At 35.3% G+C, this 25,248-nt stretch overlaps 1 protein-coding gene across 1 annotated transcript; it reads right to left on the minus strand.

Annotated features, from left to right (window-relative positions):
• Positions 1 to 23,462: 23,462 nt before the first annotated feature.
• Positions 23,463 to 24,170, minus strand: LOC149540930 (uncharacterized). Its single transcript, XM_089802754.1, has 2 exons — positions 23,974 to 24,170; positions 23,463 to 23,862 (listed from the first exon to the last, which is right to left on the minus strand). The coding sequence occupies exons 1-2, from the start codon at positions 24,168 to 24,170 to the stop codon at positions 23,463 to 23,465; spliced, it is 597 nt and encodes a 198-aa protein (XP_089658880.1).
• Positions 24,171 to 25,248: the final 1,078 nt, after the last annotated feature.

Consider the following 25,248-nt stretch of genomic DNA (forward strand, 5'->3'; position numbering starts at 1 on the left):
ACTTGTCTTTCCACTGGATGCCTAAACTTTTATATCCTAAGTGAGTATTCATCATGTAATATCTAATTAGGAGGGTATTGAAGCACTCTAACACCCCAATCCCTAACTAGATAATTATGTTAGGGTGGACTAATTTCTATTTATCTTGGGTTGGAAGTGCCTAAAAGCTTTTTTTGGAGACTAGAGATTCCCCTATTTGTTTCCTATTTTCCTGTATGGGTAGCCTAAATGTTCATTGCCTTTGCAAAATGGAAGGCCACATAACAAAATATTGCCTTGTTCTATAAAAAGAAATACCCACCCCCCTAGTGATATATAGTAAGATCTTTTTCCTAATTTTACTATCAATTTTGTTGGTTAGAAGACAATGATAGTTCAAAATGATTTAGAAGATAGGGATAAAATGAGAACCATCATTCCTAGAATGAAGATGCATTATTCCTTGATAAACCCATTTCTATCATAAATCAGCTCCTCCATCCAAAAAATTAGTAATGAGAAATCCCTACGTCAAGTAATCAATGTAGGGCTCATAAAATTGATCAAGTGATCAATGGAGGGCTCATAAAATTGATCAAGTGATCAATGGAGGGCTCATAAAATCCCTAGGTCAAGTAATCAATGGAGGGCTCATAAAATTGATCCCCAAGGGGAGATAAGAATCTCATTAAAAATTAGAGACATGACACTCCTAAATACATATCATACAAAATTATTGCCAAGGTCTTAGCCTCTAGACTAGAAGATATCCTACCCAAGATCATTAACCCTACACAAAAGTGTTTTGTTAAGGATATTTATGTATATTGGAGAACTTGATAACCTATTGGAAGACTTTGGATTGGGAAACATTTCCAGGATAGAGTGTAGGCATGCTCAAGTAATTGATTATGAAAATGTCTACAAAAGGGTGGAATGGAGTTTCACTATGATGATGTTGCAAGCCCAGGATTCCATCCAATATTATGTCAAATGGTGTCCTCTCTTATGATTGGTGTTAGGGTTTTAGTAAAGAAATTAATGGGGTTAGATCATAATTTTTAGGACTCTCTAGATCAATTATGAAAGGGTCTCCTCTTGTATCCTCTTTATTTTTTATTGTTGTTGACTCATTACATTATCTCCTTAGAGATAACCAATTGTCTCTAAAAGTTAGAGGATCTACTCTCCAAATAATCAATAAGTATCTAACCTATAGTTTGTTGATAATATTTGTATTCTTTTTAAGCTAGAAGAGTGCAACATGTGTCATTTAATGATCAAATTGGACCTCGTTTCTTTGTATCGGGTAGTAAGATTTATGTCTCTACATCTATCTTATTGGGGCTAAATATTGAGTCGCCTACGTTGTGTAGTAAATATGGTATTGGATGGAGATTTCATAATTAAGTGGTTAGGTACCTAGGGATTCCATTTGTAGTAAACCCTAACATATAAATGAAATGTGTCTTTATATCAATAAGAAAATCTTTGGAAAACTCAACAATCGGAACTCTAATTATCTCACTTTGGTTGGTAGAATTCAAGTATGTTAAAAGATTCTCTCCTCATATTGGGTGTAAATTTCTCTTCTTCCTGCTCATTTTATTTAAATCAGTTTGGTCTTCTATATAAATCTATTAGGAACATTTTGTGGTCACATGGAAAAGGAAATATGAAGAATCATGCTACTAGGAGTAGTTCACATAAAGAAAGAAGATTAGTAAGTTGGAATGAAAACTTTAAGAAAGTTCAAGGGATTACTCTGGCAATAAAATGGATAGCCAAAGCTTCATAAGGTAATGAATTATGGATTATGATTCGAATTAGGATTATTATATGGTTAGGGATAGGATTCACATGTATTAGTTCATTACCTAACATGATCTACACTTATAGTTTGCATTAAAAAGTGGATAATATTTAGGATTCAAACTACAATCATAAATATTTTTTAATCAAATCATAATTCTATCTCTAAGCTTTCATTCTAATTGTAACCGTAACTCTCATCCCAACACCATCTATTATATATCCTATAAACAATAGGACCATAATAAATATCTGAAACCTAAATATAATTCTAACTAAAACCATAATCTTAGGTAAGTTCCCTAACATTAAAGGACCATAATCATTATAATAATCCTAAGCTTAGCCATCATGAAAACCGTTAACATAACAAAATTGTAAACCATAACCTTGTCATAATCTTAACTTTGTTTCATCCTGAGATGAACATATAATCCATAATGAGTTCATACAATCCCCCAGTGTCACGAAATAAGTGTACATGAAAGAAAAATTAGCTTGGTGGCTCCTGTTTTAAGAAAAGAAACCTTGAACTAACCTAGATATATTTTTTTGGACTATTATTTTACGATTAGACTTAAAAATTTGGTATTTAATGTTTAATTTGACTTAAGTGTTTAACTTTATTTATTTAATTGATACGATTTTAATTAAGATATGTGCATTTATATAGATCTAGTTGATAAATTTTAGATTTAAATTTTATTAAATAGTAATTTTTTCATGTTTTATGTTGTGATGTGTTTTTATCATGATTTATGTTTTATGTTGTTTAAACATATATGCAGATTATATTTGATGGACCCACCACCACCCCCTCCCCCTCCCATACCCCCGTCTCTGCCCCCTCCATCTCCACCTCCACCTCCACCTCCACCTCCAACTCCACCTCCACCTCCACCCATACCTCCACCACCCACTGCAGATGAGCTTTGCGAGACCATGAGGCTTAACCTCAATGACCTCATGCATGATATAGAGGCTATCCGACATGAGAGGCACCCCCCGCCCCCCAACACCCCCCCCTTCCCCCTCACCTACTACATCTTGCAGATAGCATGCAAGGCATGATTGACTCCATCCATCATTTTGATTCAGACATTGATTCATTTAGATCATGGAGGGAAAGCATGCATGCCTTCTACTCTAACAACTTATCATACAGAGAGGTTTATAACCTGCATATAGGTAAAGGGAATTTTCAACATTATTTTGTAAACCCTAAGATGGGTGAAGCAATTAGTGATAAGAAGCCTCGCATTTCCATTAGGTGGTGTACACATCCACGTATAGTAGCACATTTTTGGGAGTGGTGGTGAATGGTATTTAACCATCCACCACACGCTAACCATGAAGTGCCCATGTAGTTCCTTAGGAATTTATGGGTTGAGTTTGAGTTGGGTTTGAAACCCAACTATTTTGATATGAAAGCATTTCAGGGGGTTGGTAGAGAGATGCCTCAGGATAGGCCCAGGGCAAAGCTGAGTGATAGAATGAGAAACCACAGGCAAGCTGAGCCCTTTGTACCTCTTCCTGCGCCTGTTGTGCCTACTTCTCACCATCATCAAGAAGTTTCATATGCTTTTATCCATTTGAGTTCCCTTTCGAGAAATTTAGTACAGCAGTGGACGCAGGCAGTACATGCTCCTCCACTTGGACATGTTTGTACTAGCTATGGAGGCATATGCACAAGCCCCCAGAGCGATCTTGGTGTAGCACACGATGACCATTATGCTAAGGGTGCAGATTTTGATGATGATGTATATGTTGCCCGTGGTGATGGTAGTGACAAGATAGACATGTCATCATTTCTTGACCTCATGCAGTAGGGAGAGCCTGGAAAGAGTCAAGAGCAATAGGTAACATTTTAATTTTAATATAAATATAAAGTACACATAATTATTTACTTTCTACATACATGTGTAATTGTATTAACTATATTAATTTGTACTTTTGAAATAACAGAGGATGGATGATATTGTTCCTCCTAGGAGGCAGTATAGTCCTTGTTCGAGACCTACAGACATTGGCATCCCTTATACGGTATGCACTTTGAATTACATTGTAAAAATGTACATTCAAATTCAATTTTAATAACATGTGCTCATATGTTCTTTTTATCTGATTTCGTAGGGATTGTCTGCATCTACACAGATTGATGTTAGTACAAGTCCTACTCCAGTTACCATTGAGGCATAGCCTCAAATACATGCGGTATGAACTTTTGATTGAAGACAAATAATTTGTATTATTTTTATGTATGTACATTATTATTAACTTATAATCTAAATTTTTTAGACTCACATGTATATATATTTTATGTGTTTTGATTTTACGAACATGAGCCATATCATACTCATCCATATAGGCCTCGGTATAGTCTATTTTTGACTCCATCTTATGATTATCATGCTAGCATACCTGCAGACACATCTGTGACATTGGCTACCACTCAGGTATGATATATATATTATATATACATGTTAAATTTATAGTGTATAAAAAATGTAGTGTACAAATTATGTACTTTGTAATTATTCATGTATATTTAATTTTGACTAAATGTTTATGTATCCATAATCTTAGGACTACATCACTACGACTGTTGCTGAGAGCACAAGACTTAGCCAGATGGAGGTACCTACATCGTCATTTGAGGTCAGTATTGTGATTTATGTACATAATGTATAGTTCATTATGCTCTAAAATCAAATTTAAAAATATATGTATTGTAAATTACAAGACCTCACCACTACTGCATTTGGTAGTTTTGATAGTGCGCCTCCTCCTGTTACTAAGGGACACTCATCTCATGTGGTATTTATTTTATTATGTAGTGAATATTTAATTTATTTGCAAGCTAGATTTTGAGACCCATTTCAATTAAGCATGTACATGATTAGACGTGCCTCATGTTACACAGGGTGATCCATCTACCTCACATGGTGTCCAACATGATGAGATGGCCCATATTACACATGATGATCCATCTGATTCCTCTTCGCATGGAGTAAAGAGGACATTCGATTAGATAGATTAGGTTTTGTTGGCACCTATAGATTGTGTTTTTATGATGTATATTATTTATGATGTATACACTTTGTGTTAGGATAGTTAAAATTGTATGTTAGACCATGTATTTTTTCACTTCATAGATCATGTTATGATGTATGTTAGACTATGTACTATTTTTTTATGACTTCTTATCATGCTTGTTTATGTAGTATATATTATTATGTTTAACCATGTTTTAAGTATATTCAAACCATTTTCTTTATTTTGACATATTTTATTCATGAACATATGACACATTTTGTAAGTATATATGCAAGATGAACAATAATTTTAACTATCTATAGAGCATTATTGGATAAATATCACATCAAATTTATACATTGAGATTCATACAAATAAAATTGACCTACTAGATTAAAAAATGTATTGATAACGTACCTAACAATGTATCATAAGTGATCTTAATGTGTTGTTTGGTAATGTAAGACTCATTATCACCTAATAAGACCTATTATGTGGTAGTAAACATATGAATACCTATCATAACCTATAATAGACATAATGACCTATTAGGACTCCTATGTCCCCTTAAGACACACATGTATGGATAACGTACCTAACAATGTATCATAAGTGATCTTAATGTGTTGTTTGGTAATGTAAGACTCATTATCACCTAATAAGACCTATTATGTGGTAGTAAACATATGAATACCTATCATAACCTATAATAGACATAATGACCTATTAGGACTCCCATGTACCCTTAAGACACACATGTATGGATAATGTACCTAACAATGTATCATAAGTGATCTTAATGTGTTGTTTGGTAATGTGAGATATAATCAATACAATGAATACAATGAGTAATGATCTAACATATAATCAATACAATGAGCAATGATCTTTAAATTATCATGTGCAAGTGACTTGTTTTTAATATTACAATCAATAGTAATTTGAAACTTCAAACAAACATTAATTTAAACATGCTTGAATGTAAAAGTAATGGAACAAAATAGTAGGTCATTACTTAAATTGACAATTAATTTATAATTTATCAAGTGCATACCTTTAACTTTCAAATTGAAGTAAACTCTCATTTTTGAATTAGTTTGTACAACATATTTCATAATATATGTAAGACGATGTCAATGATATATTTATAGTTCAATGAACTCAAAACATAAAATTGGTTCAACACATCTCTTCAAATGAGGTCTTGTAAAATAAAAATGTAAAACAAAAACACACATGTTAATAAACACATAAATTAATATTCAAGGTATCTGAACTATGTAAATATATGTGTAATTTGTATGTACTCATTATGTGAAATTGCACAAGATGTTGATGTTCGATCCACTTTAACATTTAAATTTGCATAAATTGTAATTGAGACCTGAATAAGAGGTATATAAGTTCTCTAAATTGGTATTGACAACACAAACATACATGTAATTAAATTATATAAGTACATATATATAGAAATAATACAGTAATGGAAAAACTTATATGTGTTTGATTTAAATGTAGTCATCCCACTATACCATCTATATCCTCTCTCTTTTGCAATGCATCTATGATTTTCTCGTGCTCGTCCATTGAAATTGTCCATAATACCTTATTGGTAGGTCTCCCTTTGTATCTTTCTAATTTGATATTTGTTGTCACAACCAAATGAGAATAGTGTAAAATCTTCTTTTCGGTTTGGTAGTCTTCAAATGATGGCAAACCATTTCTTCTTATTAGGTATCTACATAGCCAGGTGTCAGCTACAATGAAAAACCTATTTGGATACTCAAAACCATCATCGTCTACTTGATGACATGTCAATTTTTTCTTAGGTTCCACACATCTAGCTAGCCAATACTTAGTATGTTCATCATTATCACTAGGTGCAATAACAACATAAACATGTCCTACAAGATAAGATAAAGTATATAAACACTTTAATCGCATGAGTGTACATATGCAAATTATATAAATTGAAGCATGAGATCACAAAAAAATCTAATTAAATTGTGCATACGAGGTTCTATGAGGTCTAAAATATGATCATAGTCTTCTGATGCAAAAGTAACATTCTGGCCTTCATTTACTATATCATCTTCAAAATGCGTGTCAGTAGGTGCTAATGATCTTTGTTGCCAATCTTCAACCCATTTTGTATTCTCACATTCTTCCCATTCACCTGCAAGACAAAATTGACAAAAACAAGCAAGCTCCCTAGTCCATATAGTCCAAGCGTTAGAATTTGAACTCCTAAATGAATGCCATTTAGCTAACCCACTAATTGTATCACAATCATATCTTGAAGGGATATTATTTTCTTCAACTAGGTAGAAGAAACGTTTGATTGTAGAGTTCTGACTTGATCCAGTGTATAAATATTTGTTACACCATTCAACAATCTCGTACATTTTTGAATTTATCTTTTTTCTCAAATTTTAATTTCTCTCTACTAAGGGCTCTCTTCATGCATGCACTAGCACCATCATGTTCTCCTTTACCATGTCTAGCCTCAAAAAAACTCCACACATGTTGGATGTTAGTTTGCCTATGTGTCCTACTCAACCAATAGAACATTCTAGCATTCTTGAATTGTCCTGTACAATTATCTGACCATATCCAATGTTGTGTCATTTGAATTTGTCTCTCTTTTAAATTATCATAAAAGACCTTGAAACAATATTGGACAAACTTAGATGAATGGAGTTTATTATCACTTAAATAAAAATAGTACACTCTCAATATTTTTCGATCCTCCTCTGTACTATCAGGTGCATGCCTACAAACTATATGAACATAAATTGTTACTTGCACTGAATTGTAATATTGTAGTTGTACCTCTTCTTGCAGTACAAGTGTGTAGTTCTTTGCAAAGTCAACAACTGAAAGTATAGTACCAATTGTAAATGTATTCTTACATATACAAAATTGTCCATCAAGCCATCTAGAATATTGAGAGTGTTTAACATATTTTGGTATGATCCAACTCTTAAACTCATCCTTAAATGCATGACAACTAACTTTATCTGTAACTAGATCACACCTTCTTCCAATCTTCCCATCCTTCAATGAATATTCAATAGTTTTGAATCTTTTTACCTCAACTAATTGTTGTCCAAAAGTAGTCAAAGCATTTTCATGCAAACATTCATCTAATAAAGAAAGATTGCCGCATATATCACATGTACTAGAAAGACATGCATTGAAAAGAAAGTATTGATCATTAGGTGGCTTACAAAAAAAACTTGATATGAAATCTTTTATAGTTTGAGGTGGTATTTTTATACCACATTCTAGCAACATTTCTTTACTATGCATGGTACCATGTACAGATCGAAATACATCATAATGGTAACAAAATTGAATATGAGTTTTACAACAACATGTGATTCTTTCCTTGTTAATCCTTACATACCATGGTTTACACTTTTCAAAAGATCTTTGACTAATGGTAATATTTAATACCTTACCATCTACAAATTTTTTAAACAATTTAATTTGAATCATGTCCAAAGGGTGTTTAGGATGTGGATCATGTATTTTTGACCCAATTCTCAATTTAAGAACATCTCTTGAATTAGGTGATACTCTTGTATTATCATGCCAAAAATTTTCAATCAAACTTTTGACTTCACTAGTAAGTTTCATATCACATCTCGGGAGTCTACCACTAGAAGTCCATAAAATATTTTTTGGATCACATTCAAAGTTAACCCTTCTCTTTACAGCTCTTTCTAAAGTCTTACGATTCACATTAAGATATCCACTTATGTTGCTAATCAATCTTTTGTCAGATGTTGATTTGTTAACTAAAGCTGTTGTTATTGCTCGTTGTGTTGCATTCTTATCTTTAGACCGACTTCTCTTTCTGATAACATCAAAGGCACTAGCAATAGTGGATACAAATTATTTTAAAGACTCATTTTTATTCTTGGGTTTTGCATACATTCCCAACCTTCTCATTACTTTTCGCATTTTAGACATTTTAATTAGTTGCAACATTAGCTGACATTGAAACCCAAATTTCTTATTATAAAAAAAATTCCTATACAATCTATTAGCATGTGTCCTAATTTGTTTCCATGAAACCAATCCCTCAAGATTATCTAACACATCATTAGGAATATGAAAATTATGTTTAGACACTTTACTATCATCTTGACATGTTTGTTTAGTAGTTGGTGTTTCTATGTCTACATTCATGCAATTTTTATTTTTCAGACACTTTACTATTTTCACTATTATTTGGGATTTGAATATCATTTTCAAATTTTCTTGGTATTTCTTTTGAGGCAGGCATTTCAATTGGAGTGTTTTTTGCATGATTGTTTGACAATTGCTTCTCATGAAGAAAATCCAAATCATTTAAATCGTAACTTGCTTCTAAAAAATCACCAATTTCATCACGAGGGAAAATTCGAGAGTTTGGAGACACACCTGTACTGAATGCATGATTATAATGTGCATCTAAATTTTCTTGTATTGGGTTCTCTTCTTTGACCTCTTCATCCATCGTGGTATCCTTAATGTCTTTCTCCTTTGAAACATTGTTCAAGTCTCTAATTCTCTGTCTTCTCTCTTGTTGATGTCATGCTTCATTCTCTTTATTTACTGCAATCTCCTCATCTGTCAAAACTTTTTCTTTCTTCTTTCTTTGTTGTTTTGATTCCATGTTTGCACCAATTTTGAATTTGAATCAGTAGCTTGCAAATTGTATAAGATGACAAGAAAACAGAATAAGCATGACAGAATTTGTTGTTGTAGATCGAAACTATTATTCAATCATTTCAATCATTGAAATTTGGTTTGTGGGGTAGCTTTTGGGGCCCAATGGGTACATTAGAAATGGGTACCCAATTTTTAAATAGTCAGGTACAACAGTTGAAAGCAATCAAACACCCAATTTTTGAATTACAAATTGGGTGCCTGATTCTTGAGACATGAGCGAGAATTTTCTATGGCTCCTGACTTTTGCATGGGGTTTTGTTTTTGGGAAAGGCATGACATAGGCTTGGTCCCACCAAGCCATGCCTTTATGATCTTTTTTTTTCTAAGGCATTTAATCAACAATTTTTGGTATTGTCGTAATTTTTTTATAGTTGTTCCCATTGAATTTTTTGATGAGACAAAAAACCATTATAGGTCTTACTATTCTAATTTCAAAAATGTAAATTTTATAGTGTTATTATTTTATTTTCTATATTTTCATTATTTATTAATCAAAACTATCTCCTAAATGTTGAAAAGTGACATTCACTAAAACTTTAATAACTTTTTTATTTTATAATTTTTCTTAAATTAATTTATATGTCATCAATCTATATACAATTATTTTAATGTTAATTTTTTTTTTTTTTGAAAAAAGTGAGATTTTGATCAAATTATGTGGTCCGTACACGAGAGGTATTAAAATTTACCTTTACAGCTAATTAATAATTAATAAAAAATAAAATTATTCAATAAAAAATTAAGGAAAAATATTGTCGTCAATCTTAGGTGTATTAGGTAACTCCCTTTAAAAGGATTTGTGAAAATTCATTTATTTGTGTCAAATTATGGTGTCCGTACATGAGTGTGGTATGGTCCTGATACGGACATTTTGAAAAAAGTGGTTTTTAAAGATCCATACCAAAAAAAAATCTATCATATGGGTACACAAATAAATTACCTATTCAAAAACTAGATTCAAAATACTAAAAAAATTATTTCTAGAGTTTTTTTATGTTCAATCTCTAAATACCTCAAATTTTGACATCAATTGACAAAAAATTTCAAAAACAGGAAAAAAACTTCCACTTTTTGGCCAAAAGTGAGACACAACTTCTTGCACTGACCCAATGCTATTCTACTCTCTCTAAGTCCCTTACACCCCTCTGCTAAATCTATGATCAATATTCATTCTTCATTTCTCACTCAATTCTTTCACTTTTCCTATGGGTGCATGCCTTCTCTATTTTTCTTATTGGCTATATGCTGATTACATAGGTAATGCAAAAGATTCAATCTTATCTTCGAGATCCTTTGAGATCCATCCTAATTCAGCTCAAAAAATGGTTTACATCTGAGTTTGTGAAGGTACAAACTCATATGTTGATTTTGTGTTACTTGACACTTACTGATTGTTGATGCTCGACACATATAAGAATTCTATCTCACTCGGCACCTATAGTAATTCTGTTTCACTCGGCATCTATACTTTGCTCAGCACATATAGTGACTTAGTATCACTTATCACTCGACACTTAAACTTCACTCGGCACCTAAAGTTCACTTGACACCTATTGAATCTTTTGCTTAGCACACACTGTAGCTCAGCTTCTGTCTTATACTTGGCATCAACTAAGAATTGGTTAAATGTGTTGATACTCAATTGTCAAAACCAATCCGAGACCAAAAATCTCCCCCTTTGACATGAGTGGAAAAAACACTTAACTAAACATTATGAATCTGATGTCTATGAGTATACAATACATTCTATTTGGCATATGTACAAAACTTCAAAAAATTGTTCAAATTTTTTGTATACCTCAAAAGTTTGTAACTCCCACTGAGTTGATGTGCCAATTCTGTAACCAAAATTCCACTCCTTCAACCAAAGACTCTTGTGCTGAATTTTTCTCATGCTAAGTGTCTGATACTCTTTGTCTTCTCATTCTTTTGCGTCTATTTTTGTGTTCCCTATTTCTACTTTGTTTGTACTCTCCCTTTGTTTTTGCTCCCCCTTTCACATCTTCTTGCAATTTTTGCATCCTTTTGGCTTTATTCGCTTATTTTTTCTTCAAAATTGTGTGATATGAATATCTCCCCCTTTGGATATTCTTTATTACCTTCGTCAAAGAATAAATCTCCCCATTTTTGACACTTATGTCAAAGGGTCCTAAGAATGAATATAATATTTAGCCAAAAATGTTTTATTTACCTCCATTATCATCTTCAAAGAAGCATCCCAATTGTCTAAGGCAATTTCCAGTGATTTGTGCTAGATGGCTGTCTCTGCTGCAAGATGTACAAGACCTTCTAGGGTAGAAAGATTAGGATCTTTCTTTAAAATGTTTTCTGCATAGGCCATTTCCTTATGTATTACTTCCAAATGTGGGGTAATAGCATATTGTATTTGTATCAATTTGGCCTTGACATTGGCCTCTTCTACTGTCAATACAACTAACTCCTTTTGAGTGTGAAGCGCTGTTGCAAAATGCTTCTCACTTTGAGCTAGATCTTTTAGTAGCTGTGTGCTAGATATCTTAAGATTTTGTTCCAAGCTCAATATTCTTTGGCTAGTTTCTTGTGTGAAGTATGATGAGTCACACAATTTGGAGTACAATGTGAATATATTCTCAAGTACTGTTTTCACTTTTTCAACCTTTTTGGCCAACTCAACTTGTGACAGTGCTATCTCACTAGATATCTTCTCATTAACTTACATTTGAAATGTCTTTTTAGACCATTCTAATAATTTAACATTAGTATCAAGGTCTTCATTTTGTACCTAGTCCACTATGTTGGACAATTGCTCCATGATGGGCTTTGTTTCAGCAAGTACATGCAAGCTAAATGTATCAAGGAATATATCTTTGATCTCTACTAGTGCTTGCTTTTGTCTATACTCATTTCTAAGTATCTCTTGCTTCTTCTTTCTCTCAAGTGCCTCTTGCACTTCATTTATCTATGCCAGGTTCATTATTTTTTAGTCATAACTAGGCATGACTATTTCCTCATAAAGTGTAGGGTTTCCATAGTGAAGTACCCTTGCTACCTTGGTGGAGCTCGAGCTTGGTGCTGAAATTTGAAGTGGTATTGCATCAGTGCTCGGGTAGTTGGTAGGAGTCCCCATAGTGACAAGTTTACTAGTGTTTGTATTGCCTCTTGCTCTCTTTCATTGGGGGTTTTCTCCTCTTCCTTCTCTTCTTCTCTACTACCCTTATCAATGATAATGATTTGAGGAGGTGCACCTTGGCTTTGTGCTGTAGAAACATCTTGTCATGTCTACTCCTTTGTTGGCTCTTCGATAGTTGTTGTTGCTATGACTATGGGATCAACCTTAGTAGTTGTGTCTTGTACCACTTGCTCTTTTGGTTGATTTTCTGTAGCTATGGGAGGTTGTGAAGGCAGTTCTTGTGTGTTCACCTTCTCCCTAGTAATCTTTGTTATAGCTTTTGCAATTCTTCCACACTCACCAAAATAGATTTCGTGCACAATTGTGATTGCCATGTAGTTTGGTGAAGGATCTTTTTGAGATGCTTTGCAGTCAATGGATTGATGTTATGACATGAGGTGTCAGGAACATCCTTTACAATTACAGTTTCTACAAGTGTTGTATGTAGAGTACTTGGTGGTGGCAATTGGGTGTCTTAGACACTTTGTTCTAGTTGCTGCTCCTTAGTTGTTGCCTCTTCACCTTGTTGTGTCTTCTCCACTAATACTTCTTCTTTCTCTTTCTCTCCTTCCTCATCCTTTTCATTCTCCTCTTCTTCCTCATCATTTCTTCCCTCAAAGGGATCTTCCTTCCCTTCCTTGATAGTAGTCAATCCATAAATCAATTTCCACATTTGTATGGATTTCTTTATTATATCGTCTATTTTATTCTGTAAAATACTAAAGGCTCTGTTTTTGGGTGCAAATTTGCTCCCATGTTTCTTACTAGCCTTAGTTATTTGACCTTTTATAAGGTTTAGCATCACATAAGCCAATGTTGACTCCCTTATTTCTTTCTCCATATTAAGGTAGTAATGCCATTTATTCTCTACAATGGAGCTTAGCTCCTTAGGCATAGAATTGTCTAGTTCAAGTGGGGTAGTCTTGAACTTGGCCATCATAGTGTAGATGGACTCTTCCACTATGTTCTATTCTTCTCTTGACAATTTATTAAAATCAATGGTTTTTAAACCAATTAAATCTGCATTGTCCCTAATGTTATCACAAATACTTTCAAAATTAGACTTGGTAGAATGTCTTACCAATATGAATTGATCATTTTCAGATTCTATCTTTTCTTCATCTAACTCTGGGGGTGCAACATATTTTCTTCTTTTCTTTTGTTCTACAGGCCCTACTTGCTTTGTGGCTTTTTTCTTTCCCTATTCCTTTGCCACTTGTGTTTTTGCCCTTGTGTCTGCCCTTGTAGTTGGCTTGGCTAGGCTTGGCTTTGTTGCTTTCTTCTTCCCCTTGGGCTATGCAATTGGTTGTTTCTATGCCTTTCTCTTCTTTGGCTTAGCCTTAGGTGCTTCTTTCTTAACACCTTCCTCTTCTTCTACATCCTCACCCATTCCTTGGGTCAAAGTAAGTGTTTCATGTCCTTGTTCATCTTTATCATCCTCAACTTCTTCACCTTCTTCTTCTTCTTCTGTAATACCCTCACCAAATTTGGCCTTAAGTTTCTTCACAAGTTTGTCTTTCTTCTTCAATGTGGAGGTAGTCTTCAAATCCATATCCACCTTTGATCCAACCACATAAAAATTTCCAAAATGTGGTGCACTTTTGTCCACTTCCTCTATTAGTAGTGCAGTTATGGCTGCTGATGCCTCATCTATATTTATTTCATAGTCAAGAGGTCTTAACCATCTAACTCTTGGTGTAGCAACTTGAATATAGGTGTAGTCAATATCTACAAGAAAGCATACATCATTTACATGCTTCTCTACCAATGAAGTTGGTCTTCTTAGCCTTTGCTTCATGGTTTTCTTGAAGTCTTCAAAAGAGTTAGTCATAAGGGTTTCAAAATTAGTTCCCATTTGTTCTATATATTCATTAACTTGAGCTATTATAGATGTATTTACTTTCTAGAAAACTTTACCAAAAGACAAAAATTTATTCTGTACATAGAAGAATATGCAAATCAAAATTGCACCAAACTTGCATTAGGCTCCCTTGGTTCTCCTTATTGCTACTAAATTTTCATTGATTTTTTGCAGTTGTAGTTTTGCAAGATCATAAGTATGATCCTTTTTCACTAATTTGTAACCCACAGCCACTGATCCTTTTTCACTAATTTGTAACCCACATCCACTGAAATGCAAGGCACATTGTTAAGTTTGTTGGATTGGTAAAATTTGTGTGCAATATCTCTAAAAACAAAGTCAACAAGAGGGTCTTGAATAGTGTCTATTGTCATCCCTCTCTTGTTCCATTTAGCACTAGTGTTCTTTTCAATTGCTTCCTTATAATCACTCCTAAGGGTCTTTGGCCGATCTAGGGTTGGGAACCCTATCACTCTATGTACAACCCTTTCTGTAATTTTTACTGGACCATCCTCTAACCATAAAATTCCATCATGTATCCTGCTAAGCACTATCCTAATCCATTTAGTTCTAAAAATTGTAGGGAATTCTAGGGCACATGTCAAACCCTTCTTCTGAACAATTTGATATTCTTCTTTCAATACTCCATTTTCACACAATCTCTCATAGGCTTCCCCCATCTCCATGTCTCTTATGGCTCCAATTTTATAGTTGTAACATCTTCTAACATCTTGCACCATGACTTCCTTAGGGGGTATGATAGATAGGGTTCTGGTTGGGTCATTTTTATATGCCACTTCAGGGATTGGGCATAAATTAGGTTGTTTCACTTTATTGGACACTAGTTGAACCTCAAATAACTCTTTCTCCTATGTTTTCCTAGAGCTAGAAGCCATTTGTGTGATCTAGGGTTTGAATACAAAGAAAATGTGAAATTGCGTAACTCGACACAAATGTAAATACCTTGAATTTGATGAAATTGTACGAAATCACTGTTGAAATTGGCTCAAATGTTGGATTCTCTGCTTTGACGTTGTTCTGAACTCTTCTTTTTCTTTTCTCTTCATTTATGATGAAGAAAAATGATTTAAAACACAATAATATACCCTATTTTTATAGCATTTAATGCTTAGTGCATTTACAACTGTCTACTCAGCTTCTTAAAGATTTTTACATCACTCGGCTTCCATTATATTTTCACCACTCGACATCCATAGAAGTATTCTTCACTCAGCTTCAAATGAAATTTCTCTTTACTTGGCTTTTTCCACCAACTTAGCTGCAACTAATTATTTGGCTTCTACTAATTTTGACAATCAACTCGACTTATACTAGAATTTTACTCGACATTTGAGGACAACTCGACAATACTTATGAAATCTTGAAATTTTATCTTTGCATCTCTATTCATGCTGATCTCTTCTTTTTAGTACTTGCTTATTTAGGAACCGATGTATGATAAGGCTTTGTAAATCAGTCCCTTGCACCTTCTCTTTGCTTAGTTTGATGAAGTGTGACCAATTGACCTTTTAGGTGAAGTGATCCCTTCATTTGCTGTGGTACTCCCATCTTTCTTCTTCCATGTCTTATTCATTTCTCCTTTGATGTGTTCAACATCTACCTTCTCTTTACCTTTGTTGTTCTTTGAATTGGGTGCCTTTGACCTTGTTGGGCAATTCTTGGTGATATGACTAGTCTTCAAACAATTGAAATATGTGGTTTGACTCAACCATCTACTTTAGTTTCCACTAAAATATGTTCTTATGCAATTTTTAGGAATGTGTCCATATTTATGACAATAATGATAGCTATACCTAGTGTTATAGTCCCAATTGTAGTGATGTCCATGGTTATTTCCTCTTGTTGGCTGATTAGATGTCCACATAGGCTTTTATTTGCACTCAAAAGCTCTATGTCCATAATTCTTGTAATTGTAGCAGTGACCTTCAAATCTTGGTGTTCTAATGGTCCTAGTCCTGCAGTCATGTGTTTAATGTCCTTGCTTGTTGCACTGATGACAGTGATCCACATTCTTAGGTTTGTCATGCTGATGAGCATTCTTGATCTAGCATACATTAGAGATATGTCCTTTTTTACCACAAAAATGACAAGTAGGTTTAGCATTCTTACCTTTGTTATCTCTTTCTTTTGCAGTCTTGGATGACTCTCCTTGTTCAATGCTGGTGTATCCTAGTCCTAAAGTATCATTGCCAACCCTTAGTGATTTTAGTAGCTGCTCAAAGTACTTAATGGAATCATTGGGTTTGTTGAAGCTCTCTGCAATCTCCTTCAATCTTTTTAGGTCATTTTGCAATTGTCCATTTTGCATCTTTAGTATATAGATCTCAATATCTTTGTTATTCAGTTCATGGTGTGCATTCATCATCTAGCTTAGGGCGTCTAGCTACATGTTTAAAATTCTTGCAAGTTCAATTGACTTTTCTTCTAGTTTGTTGGGAAGGTTTCTCTTGTCTTCTTCTAGCATAGCCTTATCTTCAAATTTTCTTTTCTTCTATTCAGTCACCTCATAGAGCATCATGGCTTGTGATTTTTTTTCAATCTTGAGTGTTTTGATTTCTTCTGCTCTCTATTCTTCTCCATTAGGTCTGCTATTGCTGCATCAAACTCTTGAAATCTCCATTTGCAAACAATTTTGAGGTGTCAATCTCCTTGTATTGTGTATCATTTTCACTTATGGCGATCTCTCTTCTTCTTTTTAAGGATTTTCTTAGTTCCTCCTCAGCTTCTTCGAAAGTTTGTAGAGCAAGTTGTATATCATTTTCCTAATTCTCTATGATTTTCCCAAGTTTGTAGACTTCCATTTCCAGATCTTTTCTCCAAGCTATAAGCCTCCTTCTTGTGAGAACTTGGCTTTGATACCAATTGTTGGAATTTACAAGTGGGGAGATTTACTTCTTGGGAGGGGGGGGGGTGCGTGAATAAGAAGTAACAAACTTTAACCTCTTTAAAACCTTTTAACTTAAATCATTCACATGCATCTAATTCATCTAGTAAACATGAAAGTAAAGACATGCATGAAAATAGATAACACAAGAATTTGGTAACCTAGAAACCTCCAAAATGAGAAGGTAAAACTGGGGTGGGAATGAAACCCACAAACTATCACTACAACAATATGTAACTGTTTGAGGTTACAAAGTTTGACCACTTACAATGGTCTACCCTATAAAAGGCCTATCTTGTTAAAGAATTTTCACCCTGTTAAAAGCGACTTGGTTAAAGGATTTACAAACATTCACTTGGAATGTTACCCTGTTAAAGGATTTAGCACCTTGTTGAAAGGCTTACAACATGGCTATTAAACCAACCTATCATCATAGGATTTTTATTCCTAATATAATGGCTAGAGAGTATTAGAAAGTCTTGACTTGATGACTTGCAATCTTCAATTGTTGATTCCAGATCCTTGTTCTGCTCTTTCTATTTTGATCCTTGCTTGATCTGATATGTCTCTCTTTGAAACTCTAATACTCTGTTCTCAATCAACTAAATTCTATAATGCTATTCTGCTCTTTCTAAGTCCCTTATACCCCTTTGCACTTCACTATAATTCACCCATATACTTCTCACATCCATCTTCAAATTGGGGTTTCATCCTCCTTTTAAAGGCTTTGAAGACTTAGGTTTAGGTATGAACCTATGATCAATGTCCATTCTTCATTTTTCGCTCAATTCTTTCACTTTTCCTATTGGTTGCATGCCTTCTCCATTTTTCTTATTGGCTGCATGCTGATTACATAGGTAATGTAAAAGATTTGATCTTGTCTTCAAGATCCTTCGAGATCCATCCTAAGTCAGCTCAAAAAAAAATTTACATCTAAGTTTGTGAAGGTAAAAAATCATATGATGATTCTATTTCATTTGAAACTTACTGATTACTGATGCTCGATACATATAAGAATTTTGTCTCACTCGACTCATATAGAAATTCTATTTTTCTCGACATCTATACTTTTCTTGGCACCTAGTGACTTGGCATCACTTATCACTCGACACTTGAACTTCACTCGGCACCTAAAGTTCACTTGACACCTATTGAATCTGTAGCTTGGCACACACTATAGCTCAGCTTTTGTATTATACTCAATATCAACTAATAATTGGTTAAGTGTGTTGACACTCAATTGTCAAAACTAATATGAGACCAAAAAGAAGGAATAATTCATTGAAGAGCCAACTAAGGATAGAGCCACATGGACCAAGAAAAGAAGAAGTTAAGAAAGGTATGTTTATGGATTATATTTATTTAATTATGTTTATGACTTTATTTATATTAATGAATCATACTTGTGGATAATATTGTGTTAACCTATGATGTTAGCACCATGGATATTAATGAGACTCGAAGCATGGAGCATGTGAGATATTAAGATCTCCATTGTCTACCATGGCCAAGGATCAATGTAAACTTGAAGCATGGAGCATGTGAGATATTAAGATCTCCATTGTCTGCCATGACCGTGAATTGATATCAAAGGATGGAGCATGGAGATATTAAGATCTCCATTGTCCACCATGGCCGATAATTGATGTGCCAAAATATATTGATGTTGTCAACATATGCATATGTGAGTAGCCTTGGATAGAGGATTCTTGTCCAAGAAGAATCTTAATGGGTGCGCTCTTCGAAAGACATCGAAGTAGCTATGAGCTAGGAAGCCCGAGTTGGAGACGTCCTTAAGATTGGGTTTAACTTGGAGGTTAGAATAATATAGTTAATTTTTTATTATTGTTGTGATTATAACCATTATTATGCAGAAATTACTTGTCCCAAACTAACCCTAATAGTGGTGACATTACACAACACAAGAAGCATTAATGATAGAGTCAAGGAAATGAATCTTTCTAGCCACTATCAACTTCCTATAACAATAAATTGTGCAGAAGAATTTATCAACATTGTTGAAGTCGGATATAATTTTTTGCAATGTGAGATGAAATAGATTGACTTTTGATTAGTTCTATAGAAACAATATTGTAATTAAAAGATTGTTAATTTGTACAACTCTTCTTGATTACTATCATTTGTAATTTAATTATTTTCTTCCAACTAAAAAACAAATTGCTAGAACTACATATACTACATACTACTTACCACTATATTTCCATTTGAAAACAATAAAAAAATAATTTTTATTTGTTCCATAAAGTAGTTTGAATTTGATCTAAAATTATTTTATTTTGGTAGAACCAATTGAATAATACAACTTAATTATAAGACAAATAAGTTACTTCATTAAAGAGATTATAATGAACATGCCTATTTCAAAATAGAATATAAAATTAACTTATTTTTAATTGCCTTAAAATTATATTATAAATAGGCAAGAGCCTACAACACATTGGTAACTTATGAGCTTATCATGTGGGAGGTCTTGGGTTCAAATTTTCTTAACACACATAAATAATTAATTACAATAAATAACAATAATTAATCTAGGCTTTGACCATTCACTAATTAGAAGAACGATTTTGCACAAGTTTCTCGTGCACGTGTCTTTATATGTTTTTGCCTAATTCTTATTTCATTTAATCACTCACTTTACTGTGTGATTTTTTCTCCACAAGAAGGAATCTTCTAGTTTCTTACTTTTTTTTTTTTTTGAAAAAAGAGGGGTAAAAACTTTATTGAAAAAGAAATCAAAGCAGTACAGAATAGACCAGGGCCTGAACCCCAGGAAATAGTAGAAACCACAAAAAAAACCGTAGAAGCAAAATCAACTCTCCCTGATTCCACTTACATCCTCTATCAATGTCCTCTCCAAATCTTGACGTAACTCACCTGGTAGCTGCTCCCACTCATCAATCCGCCAACCATCTATATTTCCAGATGCCCATTTTGCCAAACTATCAGCTGCCCTATTCCACTCCCTTGGAATATGGGTATAAGACACTGAATCCAACATAGAACTAACCTGTAAAATCTATTGCACTATCAAAGACAACTCCCAGCTAACATCCGAACACTTTCTCTCAAGTAGAAGATTCACAAGAACTTAAGAGTTAGATTCACAAATCACCTTACACCACGCAAGAGCAAATGCCCTCTGCAAAGCATAAAGAATAGCCAACCCTTCCATTCTATTAACAGTTTGCATCCCTTTATTGACTGAGAATATAAAAACCACCTTACTAGAATAATCCCTACCAATTCCACCTATACCAGTAGGCCCTGGATTTCCCCTAGATGAACCATCAGTATTAACTTTTCAAATTCCAGCTGGAGGGGTCATCCATTTCCCTATCCTTTGAACTTTATGTTTCGCCCTTCTACCTCTCCTAGCACAGGCAGAGTCTAGAGAAATTCCTAGAATTCCAAACCAGTCAACTATTACAGCATCCTCCCTCTCAAGAGGCATCACCACCTCACTCTTAGCTAAGACTGTGTCTTGAATCATTCCCAAAATTCTAATCCAAACCTGCTGAATCCCCAAAGCTTCTTCCTAAAATATTCTCTGATTTCATTCCAGCCAGACTTGCCATAGCAAAAAGGTAGGTCCATTATACCAAACATCCTGCAAGAAGGGAGCCAAGGATGGGGGCCTCCCCAATCTCAACCAAAAATCTTCCAGAGAGGAAGCGTGAATGCACGGGCATTCCCAAACATCCCACCAAAAATGCCATAACTGTAGAGTGAAAGAGCAATGGAAGAAAAAATGCACAGAGTCTTCCTCCTCACTACTATAAAGGATACATCTCGACGGGCTGGAAAAACCCCTCTTCTGAATATTGTCCCAAGTCAGTCACCTATTCCAAACCAAGGTCCAAGTAAAGCAGTTACATTTTGGCCAAGAAAACTGACTCCAAACTTTCTTCCACCATTGAACCTCCCCTCCCACTAGCTGTTGGGAGAGCAACTCCTGATAACCAGAGGAAATAGTATACACACCCTTGGGATTAGGGGACCAGGCCAACACATCATCACCCCTAAGGGCATTACAGTTCCACCCCGAAAGAATGTACTGGAGCTCAGCTCGCTCCACTTCCAAACCAAAAATAGGCCATTCCTCCGAATTCTTCCACCTCACCTCCACTAGCTGACCCTGATGGGAAAAAGATTTAAAGTCGCACACTCTTGACCATATAGCATCAGAGAAACTCTGAGCCAACATGCACAAATGAGGATACTGAACAACCAAGGGAGGATACTCATCCCAAGCATCATGATAGAACTGAGCCTCTGAGCTACTTTTGCAGATCCAATGTAAGCCACCCTTAATGAGCGCATCTCCTTTCTTGAGATTACTCCAAATCACAGAGCCTTTCCCGCACAAGCTATATCGAGGGATATCATTATGGGGGATCCCTGGAAGGTACTTCAAAGACATAATTCTAGCCCAAACTTGATCCTTTTCTACACACCAACACCAATACAATTTGGCAGCCAAAGCAGTACCAGTTAGCACTGATTGTCGTAAACCAAGACCACCAAACTCGTAAACCAAGACCACCAAACTGTTTTGGGCTACAGACAACCTCCCATTTGACAAGACTCCACTTGGTTGAAGAAAGATTACCAGCCCATAAAAATTGTCTTGCTAAGTAGTCTAGTTCCCTAACAAAGCTCAACGACGCCACCTAAACCATACTCCTATAGAGAGGCAGAGTTTGAACCACAGATTGAATCAGTTGGACCCAACCATCAAAAGATAGCCAGTGATGGGTCCAATGAGTAACTTTCGCCCGAAACTTGTCAAGAATGACCTGCCAAGAATCCTTAGATGACCTACCACCAGAGATATGAATGCCTAGGTAGAGCACAGGAAGACTTCCAATTTGGAATCTGAGAATATGAACAATTCTCCTCTGAATAGAAGGTGGAGTGTTAATGAAAAAAATGGAAGATTTGTCCTCATTAATCAACTAACCTAAAGTAGCAAGATAAACATCCAACACTTTACGTATATTAGAAGCCTCCTGAATGGTAGCCATGCCCATCAAAGTCGTATCATCTAGAAACTATAGGTGAGACTGCACAAGAAGACCTCCTCCCCATTGCCAGCCCTGAATAAAGCCCCCTTCAACATTATTTTTTATCAACCGACCCAGACCTTCTGCCAAAAGAAGAAACAAATAAGAAGATAGGTGATCGCCCTATCGTAATCCCCGAGAGGCGTCAAAGAGATTAGAGTGTTCCCCATTAATCAAGATTGAGAAAGAAGTTGAATTCACACAACTCATAACCCACTGGATCCATTCCTCCTCAAAACCAAAGGCACCCAGAACCTTTTGGAGAAATGACCAACGGACTTTGTCATATGCCTTAGCCATATCCAACTTAATGAACATAGCCTTGTCTTTCGAATTGGCCATAGAATGAATAGTCTTAATCGCCACAACCACCACATCCAGGATCTGGCATCCCTTCACAAAGCCACTCTGTTCTTCAGAAATTAACATTGGAAGCCACTTTTTTTAACCTGTTAGCTATCAACTTAAATATGATTTTATAAATAACATTACAAAGAGAGATAGGGAAAAATTGACTTATCCGATCAGCCGCCTCCCCCTTGGGGATGAGAGCAAGGAAAGTAGAATTCAGAGCCCAAAGCATTTGTTTGTTCCTTTGGGATTCTTGAACAACTGCCAGTAAATCTATCTTAATAATATCCCAAAATTCCTGGAAGAACTCAATCGAAAAGCCATCTGGACCTGGAGCTTTTTGTTTTTTCATCTGGAAAACAATCCCCTCCAATTCCTCCAAAGAGATGGCCCTCATAAGATGCTCTTTCATTTCCAAAGAGACTAAAGAAGGAATACAAGAGAGGACTTGGGCCTCTTCAATCGAGTCCCCTTGTGAAACCTCCCTAAATAAAGACTCAAAATACTGTACAGCTTTGCTGAAAATATCATGAGAAGAAGAGAGTGTCTCCCCCCTATCATTCACAAGGTTGAAATGGAGTTATCGTGTTGTTTGGCCTTAACTGAATTGAAGAAGAAAGTAGTATTCTTATCACCCTCTTGAAGCCATTCAATTTGAGCTTTTTGTTTCCAATAGATTTCCTCTCTCAGTTCCCACTCCTCCAAAGTTTTCAGAGCCCTAGCTTCCTCCTGCAACAAATATTCTGACACCCCATCTTTCCTTAACAACTTGGTAATATCATTCAACTCAGCCTGGGCTGCATATTTTTCTTGGAAAATATTACCAAAGCAATACCTATTCCATCTTTTAAGCTGATATTTAACATATTGTAGGAGTTTAGCAAAAGTATACATTGTTGTACCAAAGGCAGGTCTACCAACCTTCCACCACTCAGCTACATAGCCATATAGATCTGGGTCCCTTAACCACATAAGCTGGAATTTAACAGGTGGCTTCTGAGGCAGCCGGTTGGAGGAGATAACTAACTTAATGGGCCAGTGATTTGATCCTCTCTAGTCTAATATCTCAGACCTGGATGACCACAATCCACCCACCCAAAAATAGGAAACCATGAAGTGATCTAATTGTTCAGCAATGCAATTGTCTCCTATTCTTCTATTATTCCAGGTGAATTGGCCATTAGTAGGCTTGATATCTATGAGATTGAGTGCCGAGATGTTATCCCGAAGAAGCACAGAGGAGGGCTCAAGTCTTGCAATACCCCTCATTTCTCAGAGAGATCTAAGATAGCATTAAAGTCTCCAACAATAATCCATGGCAAATAAGGAAATAACCTACGAACAAAATGAATATTATTCCATGTAAGGATCTCACCTTGAAGCTCAATAGGGGCATAGACGTTGGAGAGAAGAACAGACTCTCTTGACTCATAGCACAAAGAGACCAGGGAAATAGATGATCTAAAGGAAATCCACCACATAGGCTGGATCTTACATGGGTTCCAGAGGCAAGCTACCCCCCCTGAAGACCCCTGAGCTCCAATGCACTGACATTGACCATTCTTCCACAATTTAGGAGCTATACTCATCATACTCTCAATAGAAAATTTGGTTTCCTGAAGAAAAAGAACATCAGGAGAATGAATTCTAACCAATTCTCGAACAGCTTTTTGTCTAGGGCCGTTGTTCAAGCCCCTTGTATTCCATGAAATAATGATCATTTCTGGGGAGCTGAGAAATGAGAATCCAAGGTCTTGACAGCTCCTGACTCCACCAGATTCTCCCCAATCATCTTAATCTTCTCCATGTCCTTCTTATGCCCACTTTTACCACTTTTCTCAAAAACCCCCTTCTTACCATCCTTTTGAAGAATACCCAAGTGAGGAGAAGACTTGCCACACTTATCTATATCTGAAACAACACTTCGTGTAGGAAGAGAAATGCCCGTTGCTTCCTATCCCTGATCAGCATTTAACCCTAGTGTCACCTGAGCCCCTGCCTGCCCATCAGTGACCATAGGCATAGCAGGTTTGACCTATGCAGCAGGAGGAGGGTCGTAAGAGACAATCTCCTAATCGGGCTCTGTAACCAATTGATCCATGCTACTAAATCCTGGATTAATTTCTTGCTTCCCTAGTTCATCTAGGACTTCAAATCTGTTAAAGGTATCCTCCTCTTGTCTCTCCATCAAAGTCCTCTTTTGACCTCTATTACGATTGCAAACCTTGACCTGTACAAAGCCCTCAGCATCCTTTTCCTCTCCTGAATTTGGCTTCTTCCCTTTGTCAGCACCAAGATTGTTACGAGTAGGGGGCGGAGGCTACTGATCCACCGACTTGGCCTTTGG

This window comes from Cupressus sempervirens, chromosome 9, assembly GCF_028749045.1.
Source record: "Cupressus sempervirens isolate cs-2001-9-10 chromosome 9, ASM2874904v1, whole genome shotgun sequence".
Taxonomy (NCBI): Eukaryota; Viridiplantae; Streptophyta; class Pinopsida; order Cupressales; family Cupressaceae; genus Cupressus; species Cupressus sempervirens.

Excerpts from the sequence above, each read along its gene's own strand:
- LOC149540930 (XM_089802754.1), bottom strand. The coding sequence starts at position 24,170 with ATGAGGGGTATTGCAAGACTTGAGCCCTCCTCTGTGCTTCTTCGGGAT. Across the intron at positions 23,863-23,973 it reads GGTGGATTGTGGTCATCCAG|GGACCCAGATCTATATGGCT; the intron begins GTCTGAGATATT and ends TATGTGGTTAAG.